Below are 26,480 nucleotides of genomic sequence, written 5' to 3' on the forward strand. Positions count from 1 at the left end.
CTGTGATCATAGGCGAGCTCTCTTACAGAAGGCCCCCCAGACTAGAGGGACCTCCTCCCTCTTCCCCAGAGGTTCCTCAGGTACAGACCAATCTGCCCCATGGTTTACTAGGAAGTCTCAAGTTCCACACAACAGATGCAGTGCTGGGTGGTGGAAAGAGCACCGGTCTGGGAATCAGAAAACCCAAGACGTAGTCTATCAGTGACTCCCTGAGCAAGTAAGCAAACTTTTCCAGGCCTTGGTCTTTCCAACTATAAAACTGTTAAAAAGTAAGTCCTAATCTTGTTATCTTTCAAGACAGTAGTATTTCAAAGAGGATAATGGATGAGAAAGTTACTCAAAAAGTATTCTGTGCTTTATGATCACTGATCATCACTGACTTAGACAGTTTTTATGGAGCTGGCCTTCATCCTGCTCCCAGCCTGCAGTGTCTGATTGCCAAACCCCAGGCCCCACCAGGGCTTCATTTTAGCATTAACTTAAGCCCATGACCAGGATGACTCTTTTGTTTCCAGGTACTCTTTTACCTCTGAGTATCATCCTCAGGGGCTTCAGTCCCTCTCAGGTGTGTGTGGTGAAATTCTCCAGAAATCTAAGCCCCATTCTCCCCTGGGGGTGTTGTGGGCACCATCTGGCAAACAGCCCCCTAAAAAGGACCAGGATACCCCTCTCCCAGCATAAGACAGAAAACCATCTGGTGGCCTGAAGGGAAAAAAGGCCATTCTTCCTCTGGTGGTTGATAGGCAGTAAGTGAGGTACCAGATTGCTCAGATTTTGCTGAGGGGGTTTCCTACACTCAGAAGTCAAAAAATGAGCCCATCAGCACATACTGACTAGTGGAAGTGAGGCATAATTGGCTTGGGAGATCCAATTTCTCAGTCTCAATCCCAGAGTCCACATCCATGGGCCTGCTGGAAGGAATGGGCTTATAGAAACTCAAGAGCAGTTAAGAGTTGTGTTGTAATTTAGTTATCTAAAAACACTAAAACATCTGTATCCTCTGGAGAGGCAGAATTGTAGTACGTACCACTGTGCCTCCATGACAGTCAGCCCATTTCCTCATTACATGGCAGGGGCTCCACTTTATCATCAATTACCAATTAATACCAGGGTTAGTTACCCATAAATAAATACATAAATGAATAAATAAGTGGAATTTTGCACGTTTAAGAAGTTCCAAGTTCAAATCAGATAACTAGTGAAGACAATAGATTAGCAGATTATTTCATGTTAACCAGTTTTTGCCTTTTCCAAAGTTTGGCATCATTTATATTAGCATTTTCTTGTAAAGTACTGCAGGTTGATAGCTCAGCCTCTTGGACCAGAAACCTGAGTGCTTTCCCACCTGTACAGAGATGCTTGAATAGCCAGAAACTTTACAACTTAACACTGAAGACAGATATAACTTTTCCTTTATTGCACATTAAGCTGTACAAGAGAGTCACAAAAGAGAGGTACTTCAATCACACTTCCAGCATTGGCTGAGGTTCTCCCAGCTGGATTGGTACAAAAAAAGGGGACAACATCAGAAAAGAAATGGGTACAAAACACCTAAATGGCAATCCTATACTGTGACACAGATGTCCCTCAGGCCACAGAGTTGTCCCTTAGCATGCTGCCTGAGGGCACATGACAGTCAGGTTACACTGTCTGCTTGCATTTGGCAGTGGGAGCCCTAATCAGTTTCTCTCCCACCTGAGAGACCTTGGCTGACACCATCCTGGAGCCTGACTGAATTCAAATGGCATCTTTGTTTTTGTGGCTCACAAATGTCACATGAAAAGCACCTGGATATTCACACTGATAACATGCAGAGAAGCAACACCACCATCAGCTCACCACTTGGACAAAAAAATTTTAAAAATAAATAAATAAAATGTATTCCTCCATTCTGGGAAATGTTGCTTTATTCCTTTCTATCATTTCATCAGATTGGGAGGTATTTAAGGACTTGATTCTTATGAAACCCATCTGGAAGTGCGTAAATGCATATATGTATATATTTACAACAGATTAACTACCATCATCCTCTAAGGGAGGGATTACAGACGAGAACATTCATACTCAATGCATTTCCCTGTAGCCTCAGACTTTGCCAGCAACCAACGGAGAAACCAGGACATGTAACCCTTGACATACATATCACATAACATACTACCAATACTTTATTCCTCAGACCTGGTAATCCAGAACAGTGACATGGAAGTATAGAAGTGAGAAGGAATGTAAAAGTAGAGCTAGAAGCATTTCTTCTAAAAGGCAAACTGCTGGCATGAACTCCCATGGACCACGGTGCTAGAGGAGGCCACTTGGTGCCCATTCCCAGCCTGGCCAGGAGATGGCAAGATGAGGCACCGGACCTGAGGCCTGGTTTAATTAACTGCCTCATCACCTGCCCAGAGCTGCTTGTCGGAGGAAAGAGGACAAACTGGTGAAGGTTCTTCAAGAGCCATGGCTGTGGAGCCTCTGCCCACAACTCACACAAGCTAAAATCTGAGACTCTTCCTCTCAGGAAAGATAAAGCTCTTCATTCTCAGGCTCTGGAGGGTCTAGTGACAGCTGAGAACTAAAACAGGAGTTCACCTCAGGGTTCTGTAGGCAGTGTACTCACTCAAGTGAAATGGGACATTTCTCATTTGGTCTCATGTTATGATGCCTCAGGAGAGGCCAAGAGCAGAATGGTCGACTCCTTCCCAGACTTTCAGTAGCTCCCTGCATTCTATGACCAAAATTGCTACAGAATCATCTCCGTACATAGGTCAAGCTTTGGGGAATACGAAGCAGCCTCAGTTCCACAGAAGCACACAGATGGCCAATTCAGAAACAGCAACGAAGGAGAAACAACTCAGGGGGACAGATCAGCACACAGGAAACACTCACAAGTTCACTTTGATATTGCACATCAGCGGCCCCATTATTTTGTCTAATCTCATAGCTAATTAGTTAATAATAAAAACAAGGGTGCACCGAGATGTAAAATACAGAACACATTCCTGAAAATAGATTGTTCTTTATATTTCATGTCATCACTAAAGACACAAGAGCTCTACAGGCACAGCCAGCCTATTCACATAAACTCAAACTGTACCAAATTTTAGCAAATGGAGAAAAAAGTGGATGCCTTCAGATTCAATGGATGAAGCTATGGAAATTAGACCTTGAAAATCTCTTAAACTTCTATCTATTTACCCTAGTCATGCAGAAAGGAAGCAGAAAGCACAGTTCATTGAAGATCCCAAGCACACTCATGGAGGTAAGCAGGGGGTGGGGGGCGGTTCAATCTGAGGAGGAGGAAGACAGGAGTTGGGTTGTGGTCTTTGTTTCTCCCCTGTCCACCCCCACCCCAGTCCTATTTCACCCCATATTATGTAATACTTTAAAAAATACTATCAAACCACCCAGAAGATAGAGTCACACTGGACTTGGGAGAGGCACAATTCTTTTGTACACTATTGACAAACAGCCCTGGAATCACAAGTTATACAGAGAAACATAAGTGAGCATTACAAGCACGAACAGGAACAGGTACACAACCACACAGAGGAGCTGACACTGCATAGGAAAAACACAGTCCAGTCAGCACTGAAAGAATGCAGAAACGGCACCAATGGGAGGGTCTGTTGCTCCCCTCCCCACTTTCCTTTCTTTTCTTGTTTATTTTTGGCTTAAAATTTCCGCTTTGAAAAATTAACTACCAATCACTTTAAGAAGCTGGGACTTGTTTTGGCCCTACTGCAATGCCATTACAGTCGAGAATATACTGTAAACAACCTTGGGGGGCTGGCCGCTGAGGTGGGGTCTTGCTGGAGTCCGGATCCTTAAGTGTTCCACTCTGGAAGACAAAAATGCAAAAGAGATAAAAACAAAACTCGGAGCAGATTCCAAAGAGAAACCCTGTGCCTCTGTGGCATGGCTGTAGTGGGATTCGGTGGGATCCGGTGGGATCTGGCCCAGAGGCTTCTACTATTCCCAGAAATGCCTCAAAGGGATTCTCAGCCTCTGGGGTGTTGCTAGGGCACAGGTGTAGGCAGCCTGGGGCTTAGAACCACTACCCTGATAGGCAGTGTCTCAGACCTCCTCAACCCCTTTTTTCATTTCACTCTCTTTTAGACTTACTCTTTCTAGAAGTTTTGAGTCTTCTAACAGCATCTGGTTTCTTCTCTGGGGGCCTGATGTCCAGCTCCCCCTTGTACTCACAGGCCTGGCTTCCTGAAGGAAGGATCAACACTAAACCCCAGAGAGCTGATTGGGCGTTAGGTGACTCCAGGGACCATAAAGCCAGGGCGGCTGGACCAGGTGACTAGCCTAGACTTGGCTCACTTCTTGTGTGGAGGTAACTCTGAGGCTGACTCAAGGGTCAGATCCACTCTGGGCTGGGCGGGAACTCCCACAGGCAGGAACTTGAAGGAGGGGCAGTCGTTTGTTTCCCAGAATCCTCCTTACCCACAGGGAAGGAGTAAGATGTTAATGTTTGTAAAAGCACTCAAGGCCAAGCTGTTCTCCCCTCTCAAAGGGCATAATTACATTTTGCCCAACAACATGGCTCCACTCCCATGCTGCTTCTCCTCCCAGCTGTGATTCTGGTTATGCCCTGACAGGATCAAAGATCATGTGACTTCAGTTTGTCTAACATTTGTATTAAAGGCAGTGAGCATTTGGAGCTTGAATTCAGCACAGGGGAAATGCTCTATAAAGCCTAAGAGCTGCCAAGTGTGCCGATGGTGATGTCAAAGAGGGAGCTTCTGAAGGCAGGCTTCGAAATGGGCTAAGTACGTCTTCAGCATTCTCCCACTTCCTCTTTTAGTGCTCCTCTTCCCTTGTGACATGCCCCGCAGCCCTACTCCCACAATAAAACTGTTTCTCCTCCTGTTCCCCATTTCCCATGGGCCTCTGATTCTGGTCATCTGTCTCCTTTCCTGCCTCCTAAGGCTTGTTTTCAGCTCCACTACCAGGACAGCAGAAGTGTTACCCTTTCCAGGATCATGGCCTTTTTATAATGCAGAGCCTAAAAGTGTTCTAAGAGGGTTTCAGATAATAGGAGGCAGGGGGCCTCTGAAATGTCCTTAGTGCCACTACATCAGAGGTTGCCCATTCAATCTATAATCCCCAACCTCTCACAGATCACAGCAAGAACACCAACACTTCCTTTCCCCTTCTTCCAAGCACTCTCATGGGATACATGAGGCTTGGTCTGAGCCCTGGCACTGAAATATCCACACCCAATAAGGCAGCTAGAGGCCTTGCCATCCAGTCAGCCATCAAGACCTATCAGTTTTTCCCTCTTGGCATCTAAGATTCACCATCTTCTCTTGACCAACTCTGGTCAGGCCTATATCATTTCTTGCTTAGACTACTAGAATAGTCTCCCAGTTCTTTTTTTTTTCTTATTTTTTATTGAAGTATAGTTGCCATACAATGTAATGTTAGTTTCAGGTTAGAATCGTCCGACAATTCTTTAGTTTCTTCTCTTTCTAATCAATCTTCTCCATGGCTACCTATTATCCTCCTAAACTCCTTCCCTAATTGCTCTAAATAATTTATAACTAACACTATATGTGCCAGATAACACGATGGACACTTTTACGTAGTATTTCCCTTAAACTTCACAACAGCTCTATGAGGTAGATACTATTGTCAACATCTCTAATTTTTAGATAAGGAAACTAAGGCCCAACTAAGTCTGGTGATTTGCCCAAGGTCACATGGCAGCAGCTAACGCAGCTGGGATGTGAGCCCAGGTAGTATGATGCTCACCTTCTCTTCCTGTTGCCTACAGGATGACATCCACATTCTTCAGGCTGACATCAGAGACTTGCTTCAGCATGGCTGGGAATTGACCCTTCTAGCCTTCTCTCCCCCTCATGTCCTATACACATCTGCTCCTTCCAGGCCTGACTCCTCACTGTTTCTTCTCTAGTCTAGGCCACTCCATTGTTTATGCTGAGTACCCTCCAGGAACACCTTCTCTCCTTTTTTACCAATCCAATCCAACACATCCTGGAGAGCAAGATCAAGTTCTAACCTATCCATGAAATCTCCTCTTCTGAATGCTCCTTTTGATTGTGATCTCCTCTCTGAAATCATATAATAGCACTTAGCAGACTCATACTATTGAAGGGGAGCATTTGCAGCACTGTCTTGTTATCCCGAAGACTAGGATGACGCCTCTAAGAAGACTGCCAGATCCTTGAGGGCATGAACTATGTGTCTTCATCTTCTCATGAATTCCTAACAAATACAGTGCCCATTTTTTTCAAAGAAAAATTGGGATATATGGCCTGGTATAGGAACTATTTATTAAAAAGTTAAAATAGAATGAAGAATATTTTGGAAAATTCAAGACTTGTCATTTTACTAATATCATCAAGCACAGGGCTGAGCACCTAAGAGGTCCTTAATAAATGCTTGTTAAATAAATGAACATGCAACAACAATGAAAACTCAAAATGGAGTAGAGTATAAGTCTTTTGAGAGAAAAATGTCGTTAAACCATAGATGTTAAACCATGTTGTATTTGGTATCAACTCTGGTGAGCAGCACATGCCTGTATATCAGATGGAGAAGGTAAAGTCAAAATAAGCCTCAAAGAAGCCAAAATTGCTTCCATCAAGAATGACTAATCCCACCAAGTTAGGGGTACTGCCGGCTCAAGGGTTCTTTCCCATTGTCATTTTGTTCTTTCTCTTGATCTGACTGCCAACTGGAAAAGAAGTCTGAGGCCAGGATATAGCGTTTAGTAATGGGCACACAGGACACACAGGGTGTCAGTTTGTAATGCTGCAGACAAACATTTGATGCAGCCAGAGGTACATCAGTGTCTCAACAAGAGGCAGTCATAGGTCCATTGCTCTTTTGGCTGATAAGCCTCAGGAGAGAGCACTGTGACCAGTTCTGGGCACCTCTTTTTTTCTTTCTTTTTTTTTTTTTTTTGAGGAAGATTAGCCCTGAGCTAACTGCTGCCAATTCTACTTGAGTTCCTGACATGCTCAGACTGGGCTGGGCATTAACTCCAGCCCCCAACACACACGCATGCATGCAAACACACACACACAGCAACTTAGGTCTCCAATAGTGTCTTTAAGATTGGGCAGCAGAGTGACTGAGGAATCTGGGCTTTTGTGTTAGGAAGACTTCGGGTTAAATCTAAATCTGCCACTTACTAACTCTGTGACCTTGGGCAAGTTATTCACCCCTCTGCACCTGCCTTTCTTCAAAAGTTTTCCATGATATAAAGTAAGATTACCTATCTATCAATCAATCAATCAATCAAGTGGCTCCAGTAGGTGCTAAATAAGATACACCAGATGATGGTAATGGTGATATTCATAAGACCTTTTCCTAGGTCTCACTCCCCTGATAGAATGCGCCCTGCAATGTGCTCCCATTCCTGGGCTTCAGAGACCTTCATTCACTTGTGATGGCACAGCCTCCTCCGGGTTCCCTGACAAGCCATCAGTGTCATGGCCTCACAGCCTGAGAGGGACACTCAGAGGAAATTCATGTAGTTTGTGGAGCCAGGCTCTTGCCAGCCCCCTCCCCCAGGGCCTCACCCTATACCACTGACAGCTGCCAATGAATCACCTCAGACCCTGGTCTAAAACTAATGGCCAAGATGTCCTCCTCCCAGAAAATTGTTATTTTCAGAGACGGTTATAGAAGACCATAGAGCATAAGGGCTGAACCGGGGCCAATGGGCAAAAGCTCCAGAAAGGTAGACTTTCACTTATAGGAAAAACTTTCTATAGTACAAACAGTGGAAGAGGCTGTCTTGGGAGGTGAGTGTGTTCACGCAGAGGCTAGAGAATTACCTAACAAAGATACTATAGAGAATATTCTTTCACTAAACATGAGATAGATTAGATGAACACTCCAATTCCTTCCAACCCTGAGAATTTATGATTCCAGGAACAATTTTAAAAATCCCACAGATTAAGCTCTAACGATAGAACTCTAATGCAACATTCACAGCAGGAGCTGAGGGGTAATTATACCATGAAGGTTGGCCCTGGCTCTCCTCAGCCTCAGAAATATCCACGAGACACCCAAAGATGAACTGAGCCCAACGGTTCCCTTCCAAAAGCTTCAGGGGAAAGCTCTCAGAGGCAGCTGTTTAGGCTGGAGCCTGGGAACGTGCTTTGGCCACCCTTGTCTGGCGCCTAGAGAGCTTCTCCTGTCCTCGACTCCACCAAGGTTGTGGACTGAAGAATTCCCAGGGGCTAGGGGAGGCGGGAGGAGAGTCCCCTAGGACTGTCCCTTGCCAGGCTGAGACTCTCTGGCTCTGCCCACAAGTCTTCCGTCTGCTGGGGCTAAAGGCCTATTCCCTGTGGGGTCTGGCTATCATGGGATCTGTCTCCAGTCACCAAGAACCGCCTGGGATGCCGAATTCCACAGAAGTCTGGCCACTCTGGCGTCACTGCCAAAGTCTGGCCTGCAGCCAGCCCGCAGCAGGAACTCATGGCCAGACTGAGTTACAGAGTTTCCCTCAGAAAGCTAGGTTGACTCAAACAGGTAAGAATGTGCAGTCTAATGCTTGTGCCCAATTGCAAACAAAAAAGAAAGAGAATACACTGCCTTACAGCAGCACAAGAAAAATACCCCAAACAACTCTGGGCTTATAGAATGATAGCAAGCTCAGAGGGTGTCAGTTTGTAATGCTGCAGAGAAACATTTGATGCAGCCGGAGGTACATCAGTGTCTCAACAAGAGGCAGTCATAGGTCCACTGCTCTTTTGGCTGATAAGCCTCAGGAGAGAGCACTGTGACCAGTTCTGGGCACCTCTTTTTATCTTTCTTTTTTTTTTTTTGAGGAAGATTAGCCCTGAGCTAACTGCTGCCAATCCTCCTCTTTTTGCTGAGGAAGACTGGCCCTCAGCTAATATCCATGCCCATCTTCCTCTACTTTATATGTGGGACACCTACCACAGCATGGCTTTTGCCAAGAGGTGCCATGTCTGCACCTGGGATCTGAACCAGTGAACCCTGGGCCGCCGAGAAGTGGAACGTGTGAACTTAACCGCTGCGCCACTGGGCCTGCCCCAACGTGGGCACCTCTTTTAAGAGGGACACTAGTGGGGCTGGCCCGGGGGCGCAGCGGTTAAGTTTGCACTTTCTACTTCCCCAGGGTTCGCCGATTCGGATCCTGGGTGCGGACACGACACCGCTTGGCAAGCCATGCTGTGGTAGGAGTCCCACATATAAAGTAGAGGAAGATGGGCATGGATGTTAGCTCAGGGCCAGTCTTCCTCAGCAACAAGAGGAGGATTGGCAGCAGATGTTAGCTCAGGGCAATTCTTCCTCAAAAAAAAAAAAAAAGAGGGACACCAGTGAAATAAAATGGGCACATGTGGCAGATAGGATGGTGAGAAGTGTGGAAATGACATCTTTCCTCATGTGACTTTAGGCAAGTTACTTAATCTCTGAGTCTCAGTTTCCCTGAATGAGCCAATTGTAAGGATTAAATGAGGTAACTGTGGAAGCACCCAGGACAGAGTAGAAGATCAAAATTAGTCAAATGTAAATCTGATCAAAATCAAGGGCTAGCTTGGGTAGTAGTGAGCCTCCTGGCATTAGAAGTGTGTAAGCAGGGCCTGGACAAACTCTTGTCAGATACGCTATAGAGGGGGTTCAGGTAGTTGCAGGCATATGACTTCTACAGGCTCTTCTGGCTCTGGGTTTCCATTAATTCTTTCATGCATTTTTTCAGTTCTTTATGTGTCTGAGAGATAAGACAAGCCCTTCTTAGCTGCAGAGTCTTGAGCCCAGCAAGACCTCAGGGCTCCTGGGCCTAAGGAGAGGTGTCCTGCAGGCACAGGCTTTGAGGAGCTTGGCAAGAACAATGTGCTGCTGCCCTTCATCAAAGCTGATTGGGCTGATATCCTGCTATGCTGAATCCACTGGGCTTTAGTGATCAGAGAAGGCAAAGGGGCAGGAGAGAGCTGGTGAAGCTCAGAGACTCCTCCAGGTTGGTAAGTTCAGCACTCAGTTGTCAGGAGGAGGAGAGCAAGAGCTTCCCTTACACAGGCTCACAGAGGCCCAGGTCTCTCCATTCTTACCATTCCCTATGCTCTGGTGGGAGCATTAAAAGGGCACAGTCCATGGTATTGTAGAGCATTCCCTGAACTGGGGACTAGAAGTTCCAGCTCTCCTGCTTATAAGCTGTGTGACCTTGGACAAGTCATTTGCATTCTCTTTGCTGATATATAAAACAGATAGAAATACCAGCTCAAACCAGCTCACATAAGAGTTGCAAGGCTCTAAATAATGGCTACACTTTGTAAACTATGAAGTGCTAAGCAAAGTAATAAGTGAGTATCATTACTATTATTTAAATAATAATAAATATCAATCCAAAGGAATAAAACTCTAACAGTAGGATTTCATGCATCAATGGAGAAGATATTGGTAGGTGGCTTCCCTGTTACCTGGTACATAGTAGTTCAGTGTGTGTGTGTGTGGGGTGGATTCTAGGTTAGGCTATATCATGCCCTCTGTATATCATTGACTTGTTCCAGGAAGGTCTCTGAAGATGCAGAAAAGTCACTTCAGAAACAGTAAATATTAGCTCTAGAGGTGACTAGAAAGGAAATCACTGATCTGGGAGAGAACCAAGGCCATGGATGAGGTTTGTGGGTTTTTTTCAAAGGCACTTTTAATTTGCCACGCTGTGGCTTTCAGCAGACAAGCTAGGAGAGAGGAGCTCCTATCTGAGGTCCCAACAGGATGGAAAGCTGAGGAAGGAAAGACATTGAGTGACCCAATTCTTGAGAGTTGTTGGCCTGAGTCCAGCTACCCACACCAAAGAGGAAAGCCTGTGCTTGCTCAGCATATCTGAGACAGGAAATTAGGAAAGGGTCTCAGGGACTGGCCCCAGGAAAGAGGCCAGGCCCAGCTCCCTGCTGGACATGCCACAGGACTATTCTGATCAGCTCCCCCAGGCCCTGCTCCCCCGGTCTAGGACCCTGGGGGGATGAGGCAGCAGGAAGGAATGCGATCAGGAGGTTGTAGGTTCAGTCAGAGCAAAGGGGACAGCATGCTTTCAGGCACCTTGGGATCTTTCTGGGATCATCCCTGCAGTCACCAGTGCTGACCTTCCTTCCTCTGAAAGGTTATAAAAGGTGCCCCCAAATGAGCTCCTCCTCCTCCTTTCATGAAAGGAATTGCTGCTCTGAGGGCAGAGCTCATCTCCTGGATTGGAGCCCTCCCATAATCAGTGATTTCCTAAGGACAAAAGAAATGTCCCATGGGGGCAGTCCATGAGACCTATGGGGGCACTGAGGGGCAGGTCACACGAGGTCAGAATGTCACTTCAAGTGATTAAAGATGTCCCTTAAAAGTTAAAACAGCCTCAAAATAGTCAGTTTCCCTTAATAGTCTATTGGGGGATCTGGTCACTAGCGACTTTATCTGAACCTGCCTCAAATCTCACATTTTCAGCTTATAGTCACTGGGGAACAAATTCCCTAAAGCCAGTCCTGCTAATGAGAAGCAGGAAGGTCTTTCATTTGTCCTAAATTTACTTCTTCTAAGCTAAGTGAAGCCCTCAAAGTCCCATGTTTGGTGTCTGAGCTGTGTCCCCTCCCTAGCTGCGTGGCCCTTTAAGACTCCAGTGAAACCCCTTCTCAGTCTTGGTCTCCTTGCACTCAAGAGACCTCATCTTTTTCGGGCCTTTGTAGCTGGAAAGACCTGGCTGGAAATGTTTTGAGTATGTCTTTGGACCAGAGAGCCAATAAAAAAAGGACTGGCAGAATGTCCCACCAGAGGCCAGAGGTTATTAGGCCTCAGTCCTTCAGTTCAGAGCTCTCATCACTGCCTTTCCCAGGTCTGTGGCTAGCACACAGCCTGGATCACAATATCTCAGACCTGGAAGGAGATCTGAAGTTACCTGCTCCAACAGCCCTGGCCCCCAGCCCACCCTTTCACAATGTCTCTGACAAGTGGCTCATCCTGTTCCTGCCGGAACATCAGCAATGATGTGGGAGCCACACACGACTTTCCAGGGCAGCCATTTCCTCTCTCAGCACGGAGAGCTTACTCTTGTCTTCCAGTCAGTTTGCCTTTGGCACCAGTGCTATCCCATGACAGCTTTCAGAGAGCGAAGATATTAAGTCATGGACTCCTTGAGACTATTGCTATTCAACTGCAGCTCCTTTTTTACTTACAGATTTGTCAAATGCCTTAACTTCCTAGTTTCTCTCCCTGAGCACACTCCAGTTAGAGTGAGAGTTTGTCCTTGTTACACTGTAACACTGAGACTGGAAGAAACATTGGAAGTGTGGTCTGAGCAGCTCAGGGAATGGGAAGAGGCTTGTGTGCCTCCTGGACACCATATGCTCTTTAATGTTTCCAAAGGCCAAGTCCTAGAATCACTCCTCATGAGTTAATTCACAAGCCAAATAGAAAGCCCATCATTGTCCAAAACCCCTGCATTAGCAATTCAGCCCTTGGCTCTGGAAGATTTTACAGGAAAATAAAAAGAGTGGAAGTAGCGTAATGGGAAATTAAAAAAAATTAGCTACATGAAGGAGAGCACCAGAATGCCAAATCTACTGGCATGACCTGAAAGCTTTGTCCAACTGAAGTTCTTGTCCTGGTTCCCGGGAGTCTCAGAGCAGCACACACCTCTCCAGCGCCCCAGGATTTAAGGTCCAGCTCAGATCCCAGACCCTAAGGGTCAGTGAATGTGAGGAAGGATGGGAGAGCAGGGCACACAGGGAGGAAGTTCCATAGGTATACAGCCTGGAGGCTTCGGCCATCACTGGCCACCAGGTGTCACTGCCCCCTTGAGAACAGTCTCTAAAGCACTTCAGAGCCCATAGAGTAGAGGGCCACTTGCCCTGGCCAACTGTCAGGGCAGCCCCAAAGCTGGCAGTCCAGCCAGGCAAGGGCCAAGCTGTCATCAGCCAGATAAGGCTTTGCCACTCACCTCCCTGCTATCAGTGACATAATCAGTGCCTCTTACATCCCTGCCCCTATTCCTTTGACCTGGGCATAGCAGCTAGCCTGGGCCCACTCCCACGACTTTGATCTTTGTTTTCTATAATTTAATCCATCTCAGGCTAGGGGGCTGGCTGACAACAAGGTAAGGTGTGCCCTCTGTTTACCTCCTCCCCATTCTCCTTTAGGTGCTCTTCTAGAATCAAAGAAATGAAAGCTCTAATGATGGAGCTGTAGCCAAGGAAAGAGAGGGAGAAGAGGGAAAGGTAGACAATTGGCTAGTCGTAAGTTTGTCCTGGTCTTGACCTAGGATACTGGGCAAGAAGCAGCTCCTAGGGTTTGTGACTCAGGCCAGAAGCTCTTTCAGCCTGAGCTGCCAGAGCCACAGAATAAAGAGGACAGCAAGAGGGGCTTGACTGTGAGGAATGGAACGTGACTGAGTGATGGCACCTAAGGACTCAGTTCACCGTGCCAAGTCCTGGCTAGAACCCACGTAATGTCCCTTAGTTTACATTCATTCCATTCACACACTAACAAAATTGTTCATAGGATCCTGACACCAACTCTGACATGCTGCTAAGGCTAGTAAAGACACTTATTCCAACTGAAAACTCATTCAGCAAATATGCATTGCAATGGCATATCAAGGGGAGGGTTGGGGGGTGGTTTATCTGAGCAGGACGAGTATTTTATCACTGTCATTTGTATGGAATTGCTATCATATGGTGATAATAAAACGCAGATAGACTTAGTTTTGTTATTACTATTTAATTTTTCTACCAATGACTCACTGCACCTGGGCAGACTACTCCCACCCATCCCTCCCTAGTATACCCATGATGGATTCAATGGCTACTAGGTGCTAGCTACTCTGCGAGACCCTAGAGAGACAGGAGTGAACAAGTCCCTACTCTTGAGGAGCTTACATACTAGTGGAAGAGACAAAGAAATAAACAGGTGAGAATGATCTTAGCTGATAGCAAGTGCTATGCAGAAAATTAAAGAAGGGAGGGGTGACAGCCAGTGACTAGGTGGCAACTTTGGATTGGATGGTTGAGGAAATAGCAGTTATACGGTAATGAAGGAGCCAGCCACGCAAAAACAAGGGGAAGAACATTTCAGAGAGAGGACACAGCTAATACAAAGCCCCTCACCAGTCTGGCTAGGGCACAGTGATCAAGAGCGAGGTTGGTACAAGGGCAAAGAGACAGGTAGGGGCCTTTGTGAACTGCTTGGGAAAAAATGGTAGGGGAGACAGATTTAAGGGGAAAAAACAAGAGTTCTGCTTTGGCCTTTTACATTAAGGTCACCTTTTAGACATGCGAATAAAGACAGCAAACAGGAGTTAGAAATGTGAATCTGGAGTTCAAGGAGTGGTGATGGCATGAGATAGATACAGGCTGGCAAGATCACCAAGGAATGTAAACACAGACCAAGTTCTGGGCACTGACATTTAGAGGTTTAGCAGAAGTGCAAGAGCCAGCAAAGGAGCTGAGAAAGAGAAGCCAATGATGTAGAATGAAAACTAGGCAAGGGTAGGGTCCCAGAGGCCTAGAAAAGAAAGTGTTTCGAGAAGGAGGGAGTCATCAACTGTGTCAAGGCTACTGAGAAGTCATGCAAGATAAAAAGAAAAGTCACTGGGCCTGGAGACATGGAGGCAACTTTAACAAAAGCAATTTCAGTGGGATGGTGGGGGTGGAATGTTGACAGGAGAGGGTAGGAAAAATATGATGTGATGAAGGGGAGATAGTAGATGAAACAACTCAAGAAGATTTACTGTGAAGGAGAGCAGAGAAATGGAGTAGTAGCTGGAAGAGAATACGGGGTTGAGGGAGATCTTTGTTTTTTATTTTTTTATCTTTAAGTGTTTTTTTTCCTCTTCTTCTTCTCCCCAAAGCCCCCGATATATAGTAGTATATTCTAGTTGAAGGTCCTTCTTGCTCTGCTATGTGGGATGCCACCTCAGCATGGCCTGATGAGCAGTGCTAGGTCTGCACCCAGGATCCGAACCGGTGAAACCCTGGGCCGCTGAAGTGGAGTGCGCGAACTTAACTGCTCGGTCACAGGGCCGGCCCCTGTTTTTTATTTTGTTTTTGAAATGGAAGATATTTGTGTGTGGATGTGATAATCTTCTGGGAAAGGAGAAATTGAAGATGGAAAAGAGCAGGGGTACGTGAAAGCAAAAAGGAGGTGAGATCCAGATCACCAGTGGAGGGCGGGCCTTAGAAGTAGATTCATGTGGGTAAAGATGCAGGTAAGCTGGGAGATGTGACAGCGAGAATATGAAGGCAACCTGGTCTGACATCTCCATGGGCCTGGAGCCACAGGCTGAAATGAAACGACTGAAATGTCTCCTCAATCATAACCAATGGAAATGTGCTATTACCAATGAGAAATGGGAAGTGGAAATATGACCAGTACGGTCATGACTTCAAGCCCAAGTTGCAGCATTTTGCCAAGTGTGACAGAGTGTTGGATGTCTTCTGGTTTTTGGGTGGCCAGGGGTCAAGGCACAAGGCTCAGGAGGAAGCTAACAGAGGATACAGGAAGACACTATCTGACAAATGGTGACGACCTCTGTGAATTCAGTTATGATTTCAATTTGGAACATAAACCAATTTTGGACAGAAACTATACCTCATTCATCAGTGTGGCCCTAAGTCTATTAACTAATTTTAAGCACATACTTTGGGCTAGAGCTGTACTAGTCAGTGGAAACACAGACGAATAAGGCACAACCCCTGCCCACAAGGGGCTGAAAATATTTGAGAAACATTTGCCAAATTAATTTAATTATAAATATAGTAAAGAATTTGGCCTTGCCCAAAGAGAGATCTGGCCTTTGCCCCTGCTCCTGGGTGGTAACCTCTAAACTCTTGGAATTTCCTGAGTGATAGGACTGTCTTTGTTATTCACGGTGGGGGCCCCTCAGACTACATCTGATAGTGTATGATAACCAGAAGACTTATGATGGGCCCCTCAGGCCACAAGGTATTAGCCTGATCTCCAGGGAGTGGGGAGTTGGAGACTGAGTTTAACCAGGTGATCAATCAATCAAGCATGCCTACTGTTAAAAAGGAACAGGGGCCGGCCTGGTGGCACAGCAGTTAAGTGCACACGTTCCACTTCAATGGCCCGGGGTTCGCCGGTTCGATCCTGGGTGTGGACATGGCACTGTATGGCAAGCCATATAAAGTAGAGGAATATGGGCACGGGGTTAGCTCAGGGTCAGTCTTCCTCAGAAAAAAAGAGGACGATTGGCAGATGTTAGCTTAGGGCTAATCTTCCTCGGAAAAAAACAGAAAAGAAACAACAGACCCAAAATGGAGTCCCCTGTGCTAAGGCCCACATCAGCAAACCATGACTTACTACCTAACCTAACTCCAGTTTCAGCCTCTGCCAGGAATATAACCTTAACTGGTCAGTCTGGAATATCCTGGTCAGCAGCAGTGAGGCAATCTGTCTAACAGACCCTCCTTCACTGCCCAAAGAAAGATGAGGTAATTTGCGTTTCCCTTGTCCCTGTCCCCTTCTGTCTATAAAGCCTTTCATTCCGTGCAGCTCTTTGGAGCTCCTTTCTATTTGCTAGACAGGATGCTGCTAGATTCATAAATCATTGAATAAAGTCAATTAGATCTTTAAATTTACTCAGCTGAATTTTGTTTTTTAACACTATGCAATGAAACCTCAATAAGAACCCTGAACATCGAAGCTTGGGTGTGCTTCACTGACTGGCAATATTTCATTGTCATATACAGATGCCAAGAGGGTAACGGGTACTAAGGACAACAGACGCTTTATGTTTGGAACCCTTCCGGACTCTGCCTTACACATCTTCCTCCAGCTTACTTTTGCCCTGTATCCTTTCCTGAAATACATCTGTGAGTACAGCTTTCAGTAAGTTCTACGAGTCCTTTCAGAGAATTATCGAACCTGAGGGTGGTTTTGGGAACTCTGTGAACTTTCTGTTCATGTCAGGAGTGAGGACTGTGCCTTCAGATTTTGTAGTTGGGCTGACTCCAGGTTTCACGTGACCTCAGAATTGAAAGGGATCTAGAGATCATCTAACTCAACTCCATCCCACAGATGAGGAAACAGAAGTCTAGAGAAGGGAGGTGACTTACCCAAGGTCAGATAATGTTATGGCAGAGGGGGACTAGCCCCTGAGAGTCCTGACTCCCAGCATGGTGTGCTTTCCACAATATCCTGTTGTAGCTTCAAATGTGAGGCTGAGCAGAGAAAAGCTTACCCTTGAGCCCGAAGGGTTTTGCAACAAGGGATTTTTGCAGGAGCCCTTAAATTTAGGGAAGGTCATTCCTTACTAGGTTTCCTGCCTTGACTCTGATAGACTTCTCTTTAAAATATTTAAGCTGCAATATTCAATGTTTACAAAGTAAAGAGCTTGTACTAAAGAAGAGCTAATGCTTTCTGTGGGGTAGAAATGATTATTTTGTGAATAATTCTTTGTCTTTCTTTGTTACAGAACTTTTTGTTTTGTTTTGTTTTGCTGAGGAAGATTTGCCCTGAGCTAACATCTGTTGCCAAGCCTCCTCTTTTTGCTTGAGGAAGATTGTCCCTGAGCTAACATCTGTGCCAGTCTTCCTCTATTTTGTATGTGGGTCACCTGCCATAGCATGGCCACCAATGAGTGATGTAGGTCTGTGCCTGGGAACCAAATCTGGGCCGCCGAAGCAGAGCATGCCGAACTTAACCACTAGGCCATGGGGCCAGCCCCACTTTTGTTACTGAAATTTCATGCATCAGATTATCATTTTTGTATAATCTAAATTTTATTGCTAGAAGAGATCTTAGTGATTTTTTTGGTTCAACCCTTCATCTTACACATGAAGATGCTGAGGCACAGAAAAAAGGAAGAAATCTACCCAAGGTCACTTGGTGAGTCAGTGGCAAGAACAAGGCTGAACTTGGGTCTCCTGACTCTCAACATAGCCTTCAGTCTCATTCAGAATGACTTTCCTATAGGAGGCCACGAGAGTGTTGCACGTATTTATAAAAGTACTTAAGGGACACTCATAGAATCCCAGAGCAGCCTATTTTTGCTTATCTTGTCTGGGCAGCATCAGGCTCTCTTACTCTGTGATAAATTCTTTAAGCAGCTACCAGGTGTTCTCTGTATCTCTCAAGGTTAAAGGGAAGAAGGGGACTACTTGTCTCTCTTCCTTTAGAGCAGGAATGAGCAATAATCTGCCATCCCATCACTGAGAGAGACAGTGTGGACTAAAAGGCAAGACTAGAACCTAAACATCTTGATTCCAACCGATTCACAAAATCATAAAATCTACTGCAGGCCTGATATTTTTTTTAACCAGGAAAATCTTTTTATCATGTCTAGTTAAGTTCAATATTTAAATAATGGGCTTGTATCTCTAACAAGCAATTAAATTTTATTCTCATAATTACCCTACTGTAACTCTCTACTGTCTAACGTTCCTGAAGTACAGGAACAGATTCTTGCACTTGGTCAGAGGTCCAACTCAGCCAGAACAAGCTATCAGAGATGTGATACCACCAAAGATCTTGCCACTACATTACACAAAAGTTGAGTGGAGAGAAGAGTTTGGGGTTATTTTTGAAAAATGAAATATCTCCTAGATGGGACTAACCTCTGCTCCCCCCTAGAGCCACCACAGTCTAGAGTGGTGGGCTTGGGAATGGTTCTTGGCTCTCCTGTGTCTCCTCCCAGCTGCTTACCTGTGGCTGTTGGGTGGTTAACGGTCTCTGAGGAGACAGGACAGGGGTCCTAGACAGCAGCTGGTTCATCTTGCTGATGACTAGTTCAGTGATGAGTTGTTTGTCCTCCACCTGGTGTTCCCCAATCAGTGGCATGCTACAGTCCATGACCTGGTGGAAGATGTGGCCCAGGTTAGGAAGGGTCTGAAAACATTAAACGCCTAGCACAGTCTTTCAAAAAGACTTAAGCCAGCAGAGATAGGTTGGGAATGAAGCTGATGTTCTTATCTTCAGCTGGAAGCATGTTCCTTTGCAGAAATAGGACCTTTGCCCCTTCCTCCTACAAACCTTTGCTTGGGTCCTTCCTCCCAACCTTCACCCAGGCCAAGGCTCAGTGAGACTAAAAGACTGGTGACGGAAAGTAGTTGGGAGGTAGAGAGCAACGAGAGGGTACAGCTCCAGGGCTCAGAGTTTGTAGGTCGGGAAAGCAGGAACACATGAAGGTCATTCCCTTAACTCTCTGGTTAGGAGCAGGTAGTTTTCCTCTCTGTGACTTTTCACACACACAATCTCTATCTCCGCACATACTCTGCCCATTAAACAACTAGATTCCTGCCTTTGCTTATGACCTGGGATGCCTTCCTTTTTTTGCCATCAACCTGATTCTTCCTGTACCTCAAGGTCCAGATCAATGTCTTCCTCCTTTAGGAAGTGTCTGCCTGCCCAGGATCATAGACTCTGTAGTCCAACTCTCTCATTTATGGTTGAGAAAATTGAGGCCCATCCATGGAGAGGAGGTATGACCATTCAGAAGGTTACATGCCAAGCAGACCACAGAGTAGATTCCTAAGCCCACTCTGGGCTCCTGACACTAATCCTCTGAAAATACCAACTCCTGGCAAAGAGCCTCTCCTGCTCCCAGGAAGATTGGGCAAGAATATGTGTGAAGAATTCATATTTGATTTTCCTTTTAATACAGGAAAAGGGAGTCACTTAAACTTATGTTAGAGCACCAGGCTGAGTAAAGTGTCTCCAAGGCTCACAGAGATGCTAAGAAGAATCTCCTGCATCCAGGAGACCTGAGTTCTAGCCCAGGTTGAGACACTGATTCACTCTGTGGCCTTGGGCACATGCTCATGGTGTTAGGCCTCCATATTCTCACCTGCAAAATAAGCAGATTGGGCCGAAGGATTCTCAAGGCCAGCTTTCTCAGATCAAGAATGGTAAAATCACTACAGTCTTTCTCGAGGAACAGCATTAGGCTAGAACCCCCAGGAACCCAGATCTGGCATCTTGTACCCTGCTGTGGGTCAGCCTAGCTGGTTGGAAACAACAGCTTCCATTGGCGGAGGTATTTTGCTACCCACTGATTGTGTCATCTGGGAACCTTCCCCTGGCCTGGGAGACTCTAAACTAAACACAGTCTGGTCTGCCCATATGGTTCTTAAGCCAAGAGCTTGGCCTCTAATCTTGGGGGTTGACTCTTATCGAAATACTCCTTGGGCCAGACTTACCTCAAAAATGTAGTCTTTCCCATCTTTGCCATGTACGGCTTTGACAGCACAGATGTCCAGGCCACCAAATATCTCAGAGCAGGTGTCTACCCACAGCTTGTACCTAGAGGGGATGGGAAGGTGTCATGCGCCTGGGGCACTAGCTCACATCAAACCTGCTTGCTGGCTATGCTCTCTTTGCTGCCTCTACCTCTTCCATTCCCCCTCCCTAGCTCTCCTCCCTCCACTTGCATCAAGCACACCTCCTTATCTACAGTACCCCTCCACTTTGCTCTCCAGATCCTACCCATCTTTCCAGGCTTAGAGCAGGTCTCACCTACTCTAGGTGGCCTCCCTTTGCTATTTCAGCCCACAATAATTACTCCTTTCTTGGAGCTTCTATGGTATATCTAGTCTTTATCTCCATAATTTAGCATATAACCCAGTCCCGCCTGATCTTAACTGGCTGCTTGGGGCTCTGTGTTCTATCTGTCCTGTGTGATTAGAGGCTCCATTTGGGGAGTGCTCATTTTTTACACCTCTTCACCTATAGAAGCCTCTCTCTTGCTGGGCTGGGGACTGGATTCCTTCTCTCACTCACCTGTCTGACATGGCGATCTGCTCCAGCATTGCAGAGCCAGTATTTGTCTTCCAGTTCCCTGAGATTGACGTCCTCCTGCAACAAGGTCCCACCAGGAAAGGACAGGCAATGAGCCACACCAGCAAGAGGAGGGCATGCAACTTTACAGAATTTTAACTCACCTCAGCCCAGGGGCCAGTCTGCTGAGCCTAGAGCCTGGCTGCCTCTGCCAAACCTCCACCTGCAATCCTCTCCTCTTCTCTATAAGAGTTCAGCCCAGACTGCTCTGGCTCCATAGAGCCTTCCCTGATTTTTTCAACTAGATGAACACTTGCTCTCCTTAGAACCCTTATAGGACTTTGCCTGTAACTCACTTCAATCCTGCAACTATTTTTCACTTTAGTTATTTCAGCTAAGTCTTCTGTCTGTAAATCTGTAAAGCACTTGAGGATATATATTGCATCTTGTATTCCCAGAAGCCTACCCACTTAATATCTGGGCTGACTTGGTATATACAAACTGAATTCTACTGATCCGGGGAACACACTAGGGTTCTTGTGACTATCTCCCAATGGCTTCCTCACTAGCTCACTTATTCATTCAACAGTCAATTTCTGAGGCCTATAGTACTAGCAGTATGACTCTGGACAAGTTAGTTACGCTCTTCAGGCTTAAGCTGCCTCATACATCAAATGGAGCTGATGGAATCAAGTCACCAACCTCTTCTCTGCCATACCCTCTACACCCTCCATCCATGAGCATGTGCTAAAGTCAACTAGTCTTGGACTAAATAGGAGGCAGATGACCTGGTTTCTGGTTCTGGATTTACTCTTGACTGGTTGGGTGAGCTTGGGCAAAACACTTCACTTCTCTGAACCTCTCTTATTCCTGTGTAACCACAGGGTTGTCATGAGGACCAAATTGATACAGTTTTAAATAAACTGTAAAACACCAAAAATATGTCTTTTTAATTATTAGTCTTCACTTAGACACAGTCAAGAGAAAGGGGATAGCCTAGGGGACAGAAAACCCCTGCTCACACCACTGATGAGCCCTTCAGTGCCATCCTTATTAATGACTACTGATTGGAGATTGGATATGCTTGTCTCCACTCAGCAGTTCCCAGGAGTAACCTCCCCAGAGATCTGATTTCAGACACTGAGAAACCTAGACATAAAGCTAGTTTTTCAGAGCCCTAAGGCAGCCCAGTGAGTCAACAGCTGCGGTAATAACAACTCTGCACACTTGTACAGTACTGACTGCTTTCCAAGGTGCTTCCTCTCGAAAGCCCTCACCATAGCCTCATTGCAAACCCCCCACCATAGCCTTGTTGTAAACCCCCAGTTGTGAGTAGGCTGGGATTCTCGCCTCCGCTTCACAGACAAGGCAATTAAGATTCACAAGTTTAGATGACTTGTCCAAGAGTGTATATCTAGTCAAAGTAAATATGAGATAAAAATCCAGGACTCTTGGTTCCCTCATTGTGCTTATACTTTCTCCTAAACCCCACTACCTAGGTGAGAAAAAACAAACTAAGAGCTGAGTGGCTTGCAAAATCCTAATAGAAATACAAAGACAGATCACAATAAAAATAACACCATGTTCCTAACACTGGTGGTTTACAAGTGTGTCCCTGTGACCAGGCTGGGCTCCTCAAGGGCAGGGATAGAGAGTCACTCACTTCCATGTCCCGAGCACAGGGTCATGGTACATAACGGGGTCTCAGAAACTTTGAGTGAGTAGTAATAATGTCCCTTACACTTCACATCTTTCTCTAACAATGGGATGCAGGGCACAGATCCATACAACGGGCTACCTAGGGGCACATGGGAGGAGAAGGGACACTGAGAAGGCACTCGGTGACAGCCTGGCTGCCTCTCAGGACTTGTAGGTCATCTGGCCTCCACAGAGGGACACACATTATTCCCTACAGAGAGGGGAGCAGGAATAGCACCTTCTTTCCACCAAAAGTAGCTGTCTCTGGATTTCTAAGGTGAGAGAAGGGAGAGAAGGGAAGAATCTCAAACCTTATCTTGGCTATTGCCAGTTCACTTCCTTCTTCTGAGAGCAAGGGAATGGCCAAAAGTTTGGGGAAAAGGAGCTGGGAGGATTGAAACATTCCCCAAATAACCGACTGTTGCTTGCAAATAAAAAAGTAAGTAAATGTTTTCTAAAGCTGCTCTGGTCGCTCACCTTTCATCAATGTTTGGGGATTCTCTTTTCTGATGCTTTGTTTAAATTGTTTTTGGAAGCCCTAATCATTAAAAATGCGGTGTCGGGGCTGGCCCCGTGGCCGAGTGGTTAAGTTCGCGCGCTCTGCTGCAGGCGGCCCAGTGTTTCGTTGGTTCGAATCCTGGGCCCGGACATGGCACTGCTCATCAAACCACGCTGAGGCAGCGTCCCACATGCCACAACTAGAAGGACCCACAACGAAGAATATACAACTATGTACTGGGGGGCTTTGGGGAGAAAAAGGAAAAATAAAATCTTTAAAAAAAAAAAAATGCGGTGTCTCCTTTTAAGTATCAAGACACTCTTGTTTCACTGTCATAAATGTTTTGTGTTTATCTAGGGGATTTTAAAATCAAAGGATAAGAAATCTGTTTCCCTAGGTGCCTGAACATATCGAGTTTTCTGCTTCTTTTAGCTAGGTTTTGTAATGGTCTTTTAAACTATCCTGTCTTACATTGTGCCTAATTTAAAAGCAACTCTGAATTCCTTTCGGAAGCAGAAAGACTATAAATAAAAATATATAAAGTTTTTGAAAGTAGGAATCTAGTCAATAAAGGTAAAAAAGATTCTATGCCTCAATTCTCTACAAGGGCTCTTCCTTGAATACTTATTGGGTGCCTATGACGCGCCTGCTGCTGCACAAGGTAGTGGGGCTACAGAGATGGTTCCATCATTCTTGCCCAGAGAGCTCAAAGGAGAGAGATACGGACTCACATGTGCGAAAAGGGTGTGTGAATTGGAAGTGTGTGAAGGTTTTCAAGAAGGGAGTGTAGGAAGGGGGTCCTAATTAACTCCAGGGGTGGGGAGTATAAGCACTAAAATAGGGATGAGGGAAACAGATGGGTAAGGGAAAGGGCAGCTGCTCATCCCTGAAGTCTGCTGAAGTTATGAGTGGCAAAGGTCAAATTCGTATAATATAATGTCGTTTCTTTGTAAAGAAAGCACTACCTTAAAATTTTTAAGAAGTAGTAGGTTACTATTTCCAAAATTGGAATTGTAAGCCATCTGCATTCTTATGTATATTATGGTAGATCAGGCAGTCCTGAAATCTTTCCTTTTTCTAAATTCTAATGGAGGAAACCTTTAACTTTCCATTCTGGCAAATGGACCCAGTTATGTGGAGAAGTCATCTATTCTCATAACCACTAGGCTTTTAATGCTCTGTAGTGTTTTCAGCGCTATCTATTTACATCAGGAGTTTCTTGACTTTTTCTGTGCTCTGGCAGCCTGGTGATGCTTGTGGATTCTTTTTAATGTATAAAATATATAAGATGTGTAAATGTATAAAGTACATAGGACAACAAAGGAACTCAATTTGTTTAAAAGAATTATCAAAATAGAGTCATCAAAATATTAAACAAATCTGTGATTAGTAAAAAATATGTTTCTTTGTAAATAACAAATGAATTTACAGTTGTAAATGTAGCTGCAGGTCTAACAACTACCATGATTCTTAAGTAATGACAAAAGTAATTGGTATTTAGAGATATCTGTCATAACTGTAGTGTGATAACAAAAATCTCTATGATTACCTTTAGCGACAAGGTCAGATGTGCTGCTGCTAGTATTGTAGACTGTTGTCTCTGTTCATAACTGAGGAGAATGCCAAATTTCACTTAGAGGCTAGTGAAAATAAATATTAATTTTATTTTTCATCATAGTTCATGGACCCCTCCTCTGACTTGAAAGGAATCCAGGCTAATACTTCCTGGCTTGAATGGCACCCTCACTCTGTTCTTTGCCTTGTAGGCCAGATGAAGTTAAACTGAGAGTTGGCTGCTACCCGGAGGCTCCAATTCTCCACTGGGCTGAGGAGAAAGTAAAGAGTATCTGCTGGGACCCCACTCCCACTCACATGTAAGCCTTGTAGTTGTTGCCTATCTTCTGTACCCGGATGTCATACTTGGCGTCGATGAAAGGCTCTGCTGTGGCGTAGGTCTGGGTGAGGGCCACCACACTAGCAATGTCCTGGAAGTCATAGTGGTTTTCAACTTTGACCTAATTGGAACAAGGTAGAGGGAGAAAGGGAGATACACACATACACACACTGAGAGTCACATAAGCAGTGAGCCTCTAAACCCATCAAGGTATTTCCCATCCAGATGTAAACCTAGGTGCCACATCTCCCTAGGAGGCCCCTTCTATCTGGCTCCCTTTCCAGGGCTCAGGAGCCACACTTGCTGCAAAGGCCCAAAGGACCAAGCTGGTGGCCTGCACTCTGCTTTTAGAAAGAGGCCTGTTTAGGAAACACTCATGACTTCAGAGGGGCCAAATCATCTTCTCCTTGGAAAGAATTCATCAGTAACAGAGGGAGAACAGTCCATAAGCAGGCTCTCTGAAAAGTGCCCTTCTTGGCCTCAACCCTAAAGCACAGCAGGCCTGGCCTTACCTTGCCCATGCCGGAGTGAGCATGACCGATCTTCACCACCACAGGGAATGTGGGCAGTGTCAGCTGAAAGGAGAGGAGAAGGGAATGAATCAGTCAGAGTGAGCCTGTTTCCCTGTGAAATCTTACAAAGATTTTCCTTGGGAACACCCTAGAAAGGGCCCTTTAAAGAACTAGTCCCACCTACTGCTTTACAAATTAAAAAAACTGAGGCCCAAAGAATGACAGTGATTTGCCTAAGGTCACTGCATATTAGTGACAGAGCTTAAGAACCCTTCTCTCCTACTTGGTACTCTCTACGTCTTTAAAACTCCTTGCTTCAATCTTCTCTGCATTAGACAAACCCTGGGCAGGAATGGCCCTTGGCCAAAAAGAATTAAAAAAAAAAAAAAAAGCATCTTTGAAAGGGTGAATTTTAGTGTATGTAAATCGTACCTTAGTAAACCTGAATTCAAAAAGAAATGTATTTTTGGAATCCTAATGTCCCTTTTGTCATGTACCTCTTAGTACTCTCCCCTCCCCCTTCAAATGTCCAGCTTTTCTGTACTGAATCTGGCTTTTCTCCCCATCTTTCATACTCTCTTCATTATTTACCAACACCCAAACTCACCACCAAACACAGTTTAGTATGCTAAGGCCTGTTTCTGCCCAGCTTACGGTTTGGAAGAGAGCTGACATAAAAATGTAACATGTTTATCATTTGAAAGAAATCCTTAAGAGAGTAAACTCTACCTTGAAGTAGCCATATTTTAAAAGAGGAATAATAAAAACTTAAAAGAAGAACTACCCTCTAAAGGCAGAATGTCAAACTGTTACAAAGTGGTGACGTAAGAAGCAACACGGTGGAGTGGAAGGAACACTAGACGTGCATCCTAGTCCTCTCGGCCATCCACTTTCTGCAAGTGATTCTACCTCACTGAGCCTCAGTCTTCACATACGCCGAATGAGGAGACTGGACTGCACTGGATGCTTTTCAACATTCTGTCCAAGAATACATCAGACTCTATCTTGGTCTGGGTGTTGTATGAACCACCAACCTGGACACCAAATCTCCTATTTCTCAGTCAGGCTCAGCTCTCTTTCAGTTTCCTTCTTTTCAAACATCACTACTACATCAAAATTAAAAGATGTCTTCTGAAGGAAATAATGTTGACTCTGATGAAAA

The 26,480-nt window shown here is 45.3% G+C and overlaps 1 protein-coding gene across 1 annotated transcript in view; it reads right to left on the minus strand.

Moving 5' to 3' along the window:
- Window positions 1-26,480, minus strand: part of SYN2 (synapsin II) — a 175,075-nt gene that overhangs the window by 3,969 nt on the left and 144,626 nt on the right. Inside the window, exons 6-11 of the mRNA XM_070576487.1 lie at window positions 25,319-25,381; window positions 24,785-24,927; window positions 20,719-20,793; window positions 20,139-20,241; window positions 18,646-18,795; window positions 3,772-3,832 (exon numbers count right to left, since the gene is read on the minus strand). Coding sequence (XP_070432588.1) covers window positions 3,772-3,832; window positions 18,646-18,795; window positions 20,139-20,241; window positions 20,719-20,793; window positions 24,785-24,927; window positions 25,319-25,381 — 595 coding nt within the window. The remainder of the gene's footprint in view (window positions 1-3,771; window positions 3,833-18,645; window positions 18,796-20,138; window positions 20,242-20,718; window positions 20,794-24,784; window positions 24,928-25,318; window positions 25,382-26,480) is intronic.

This window comes from Equus przewalskii, chromosome 15 (genome assembly GCF_037783145.1).
Source record: "Equus przewalskii isolate Varuska chromosome 15, EquPr2, whole genome shotgun sequence".
Taxonomy (NCBI): Eukaryota; Metazoa; Chordata; class Mammalia; order Perissodactyla; family Equidae; genus Equus; species Equus przewalskii.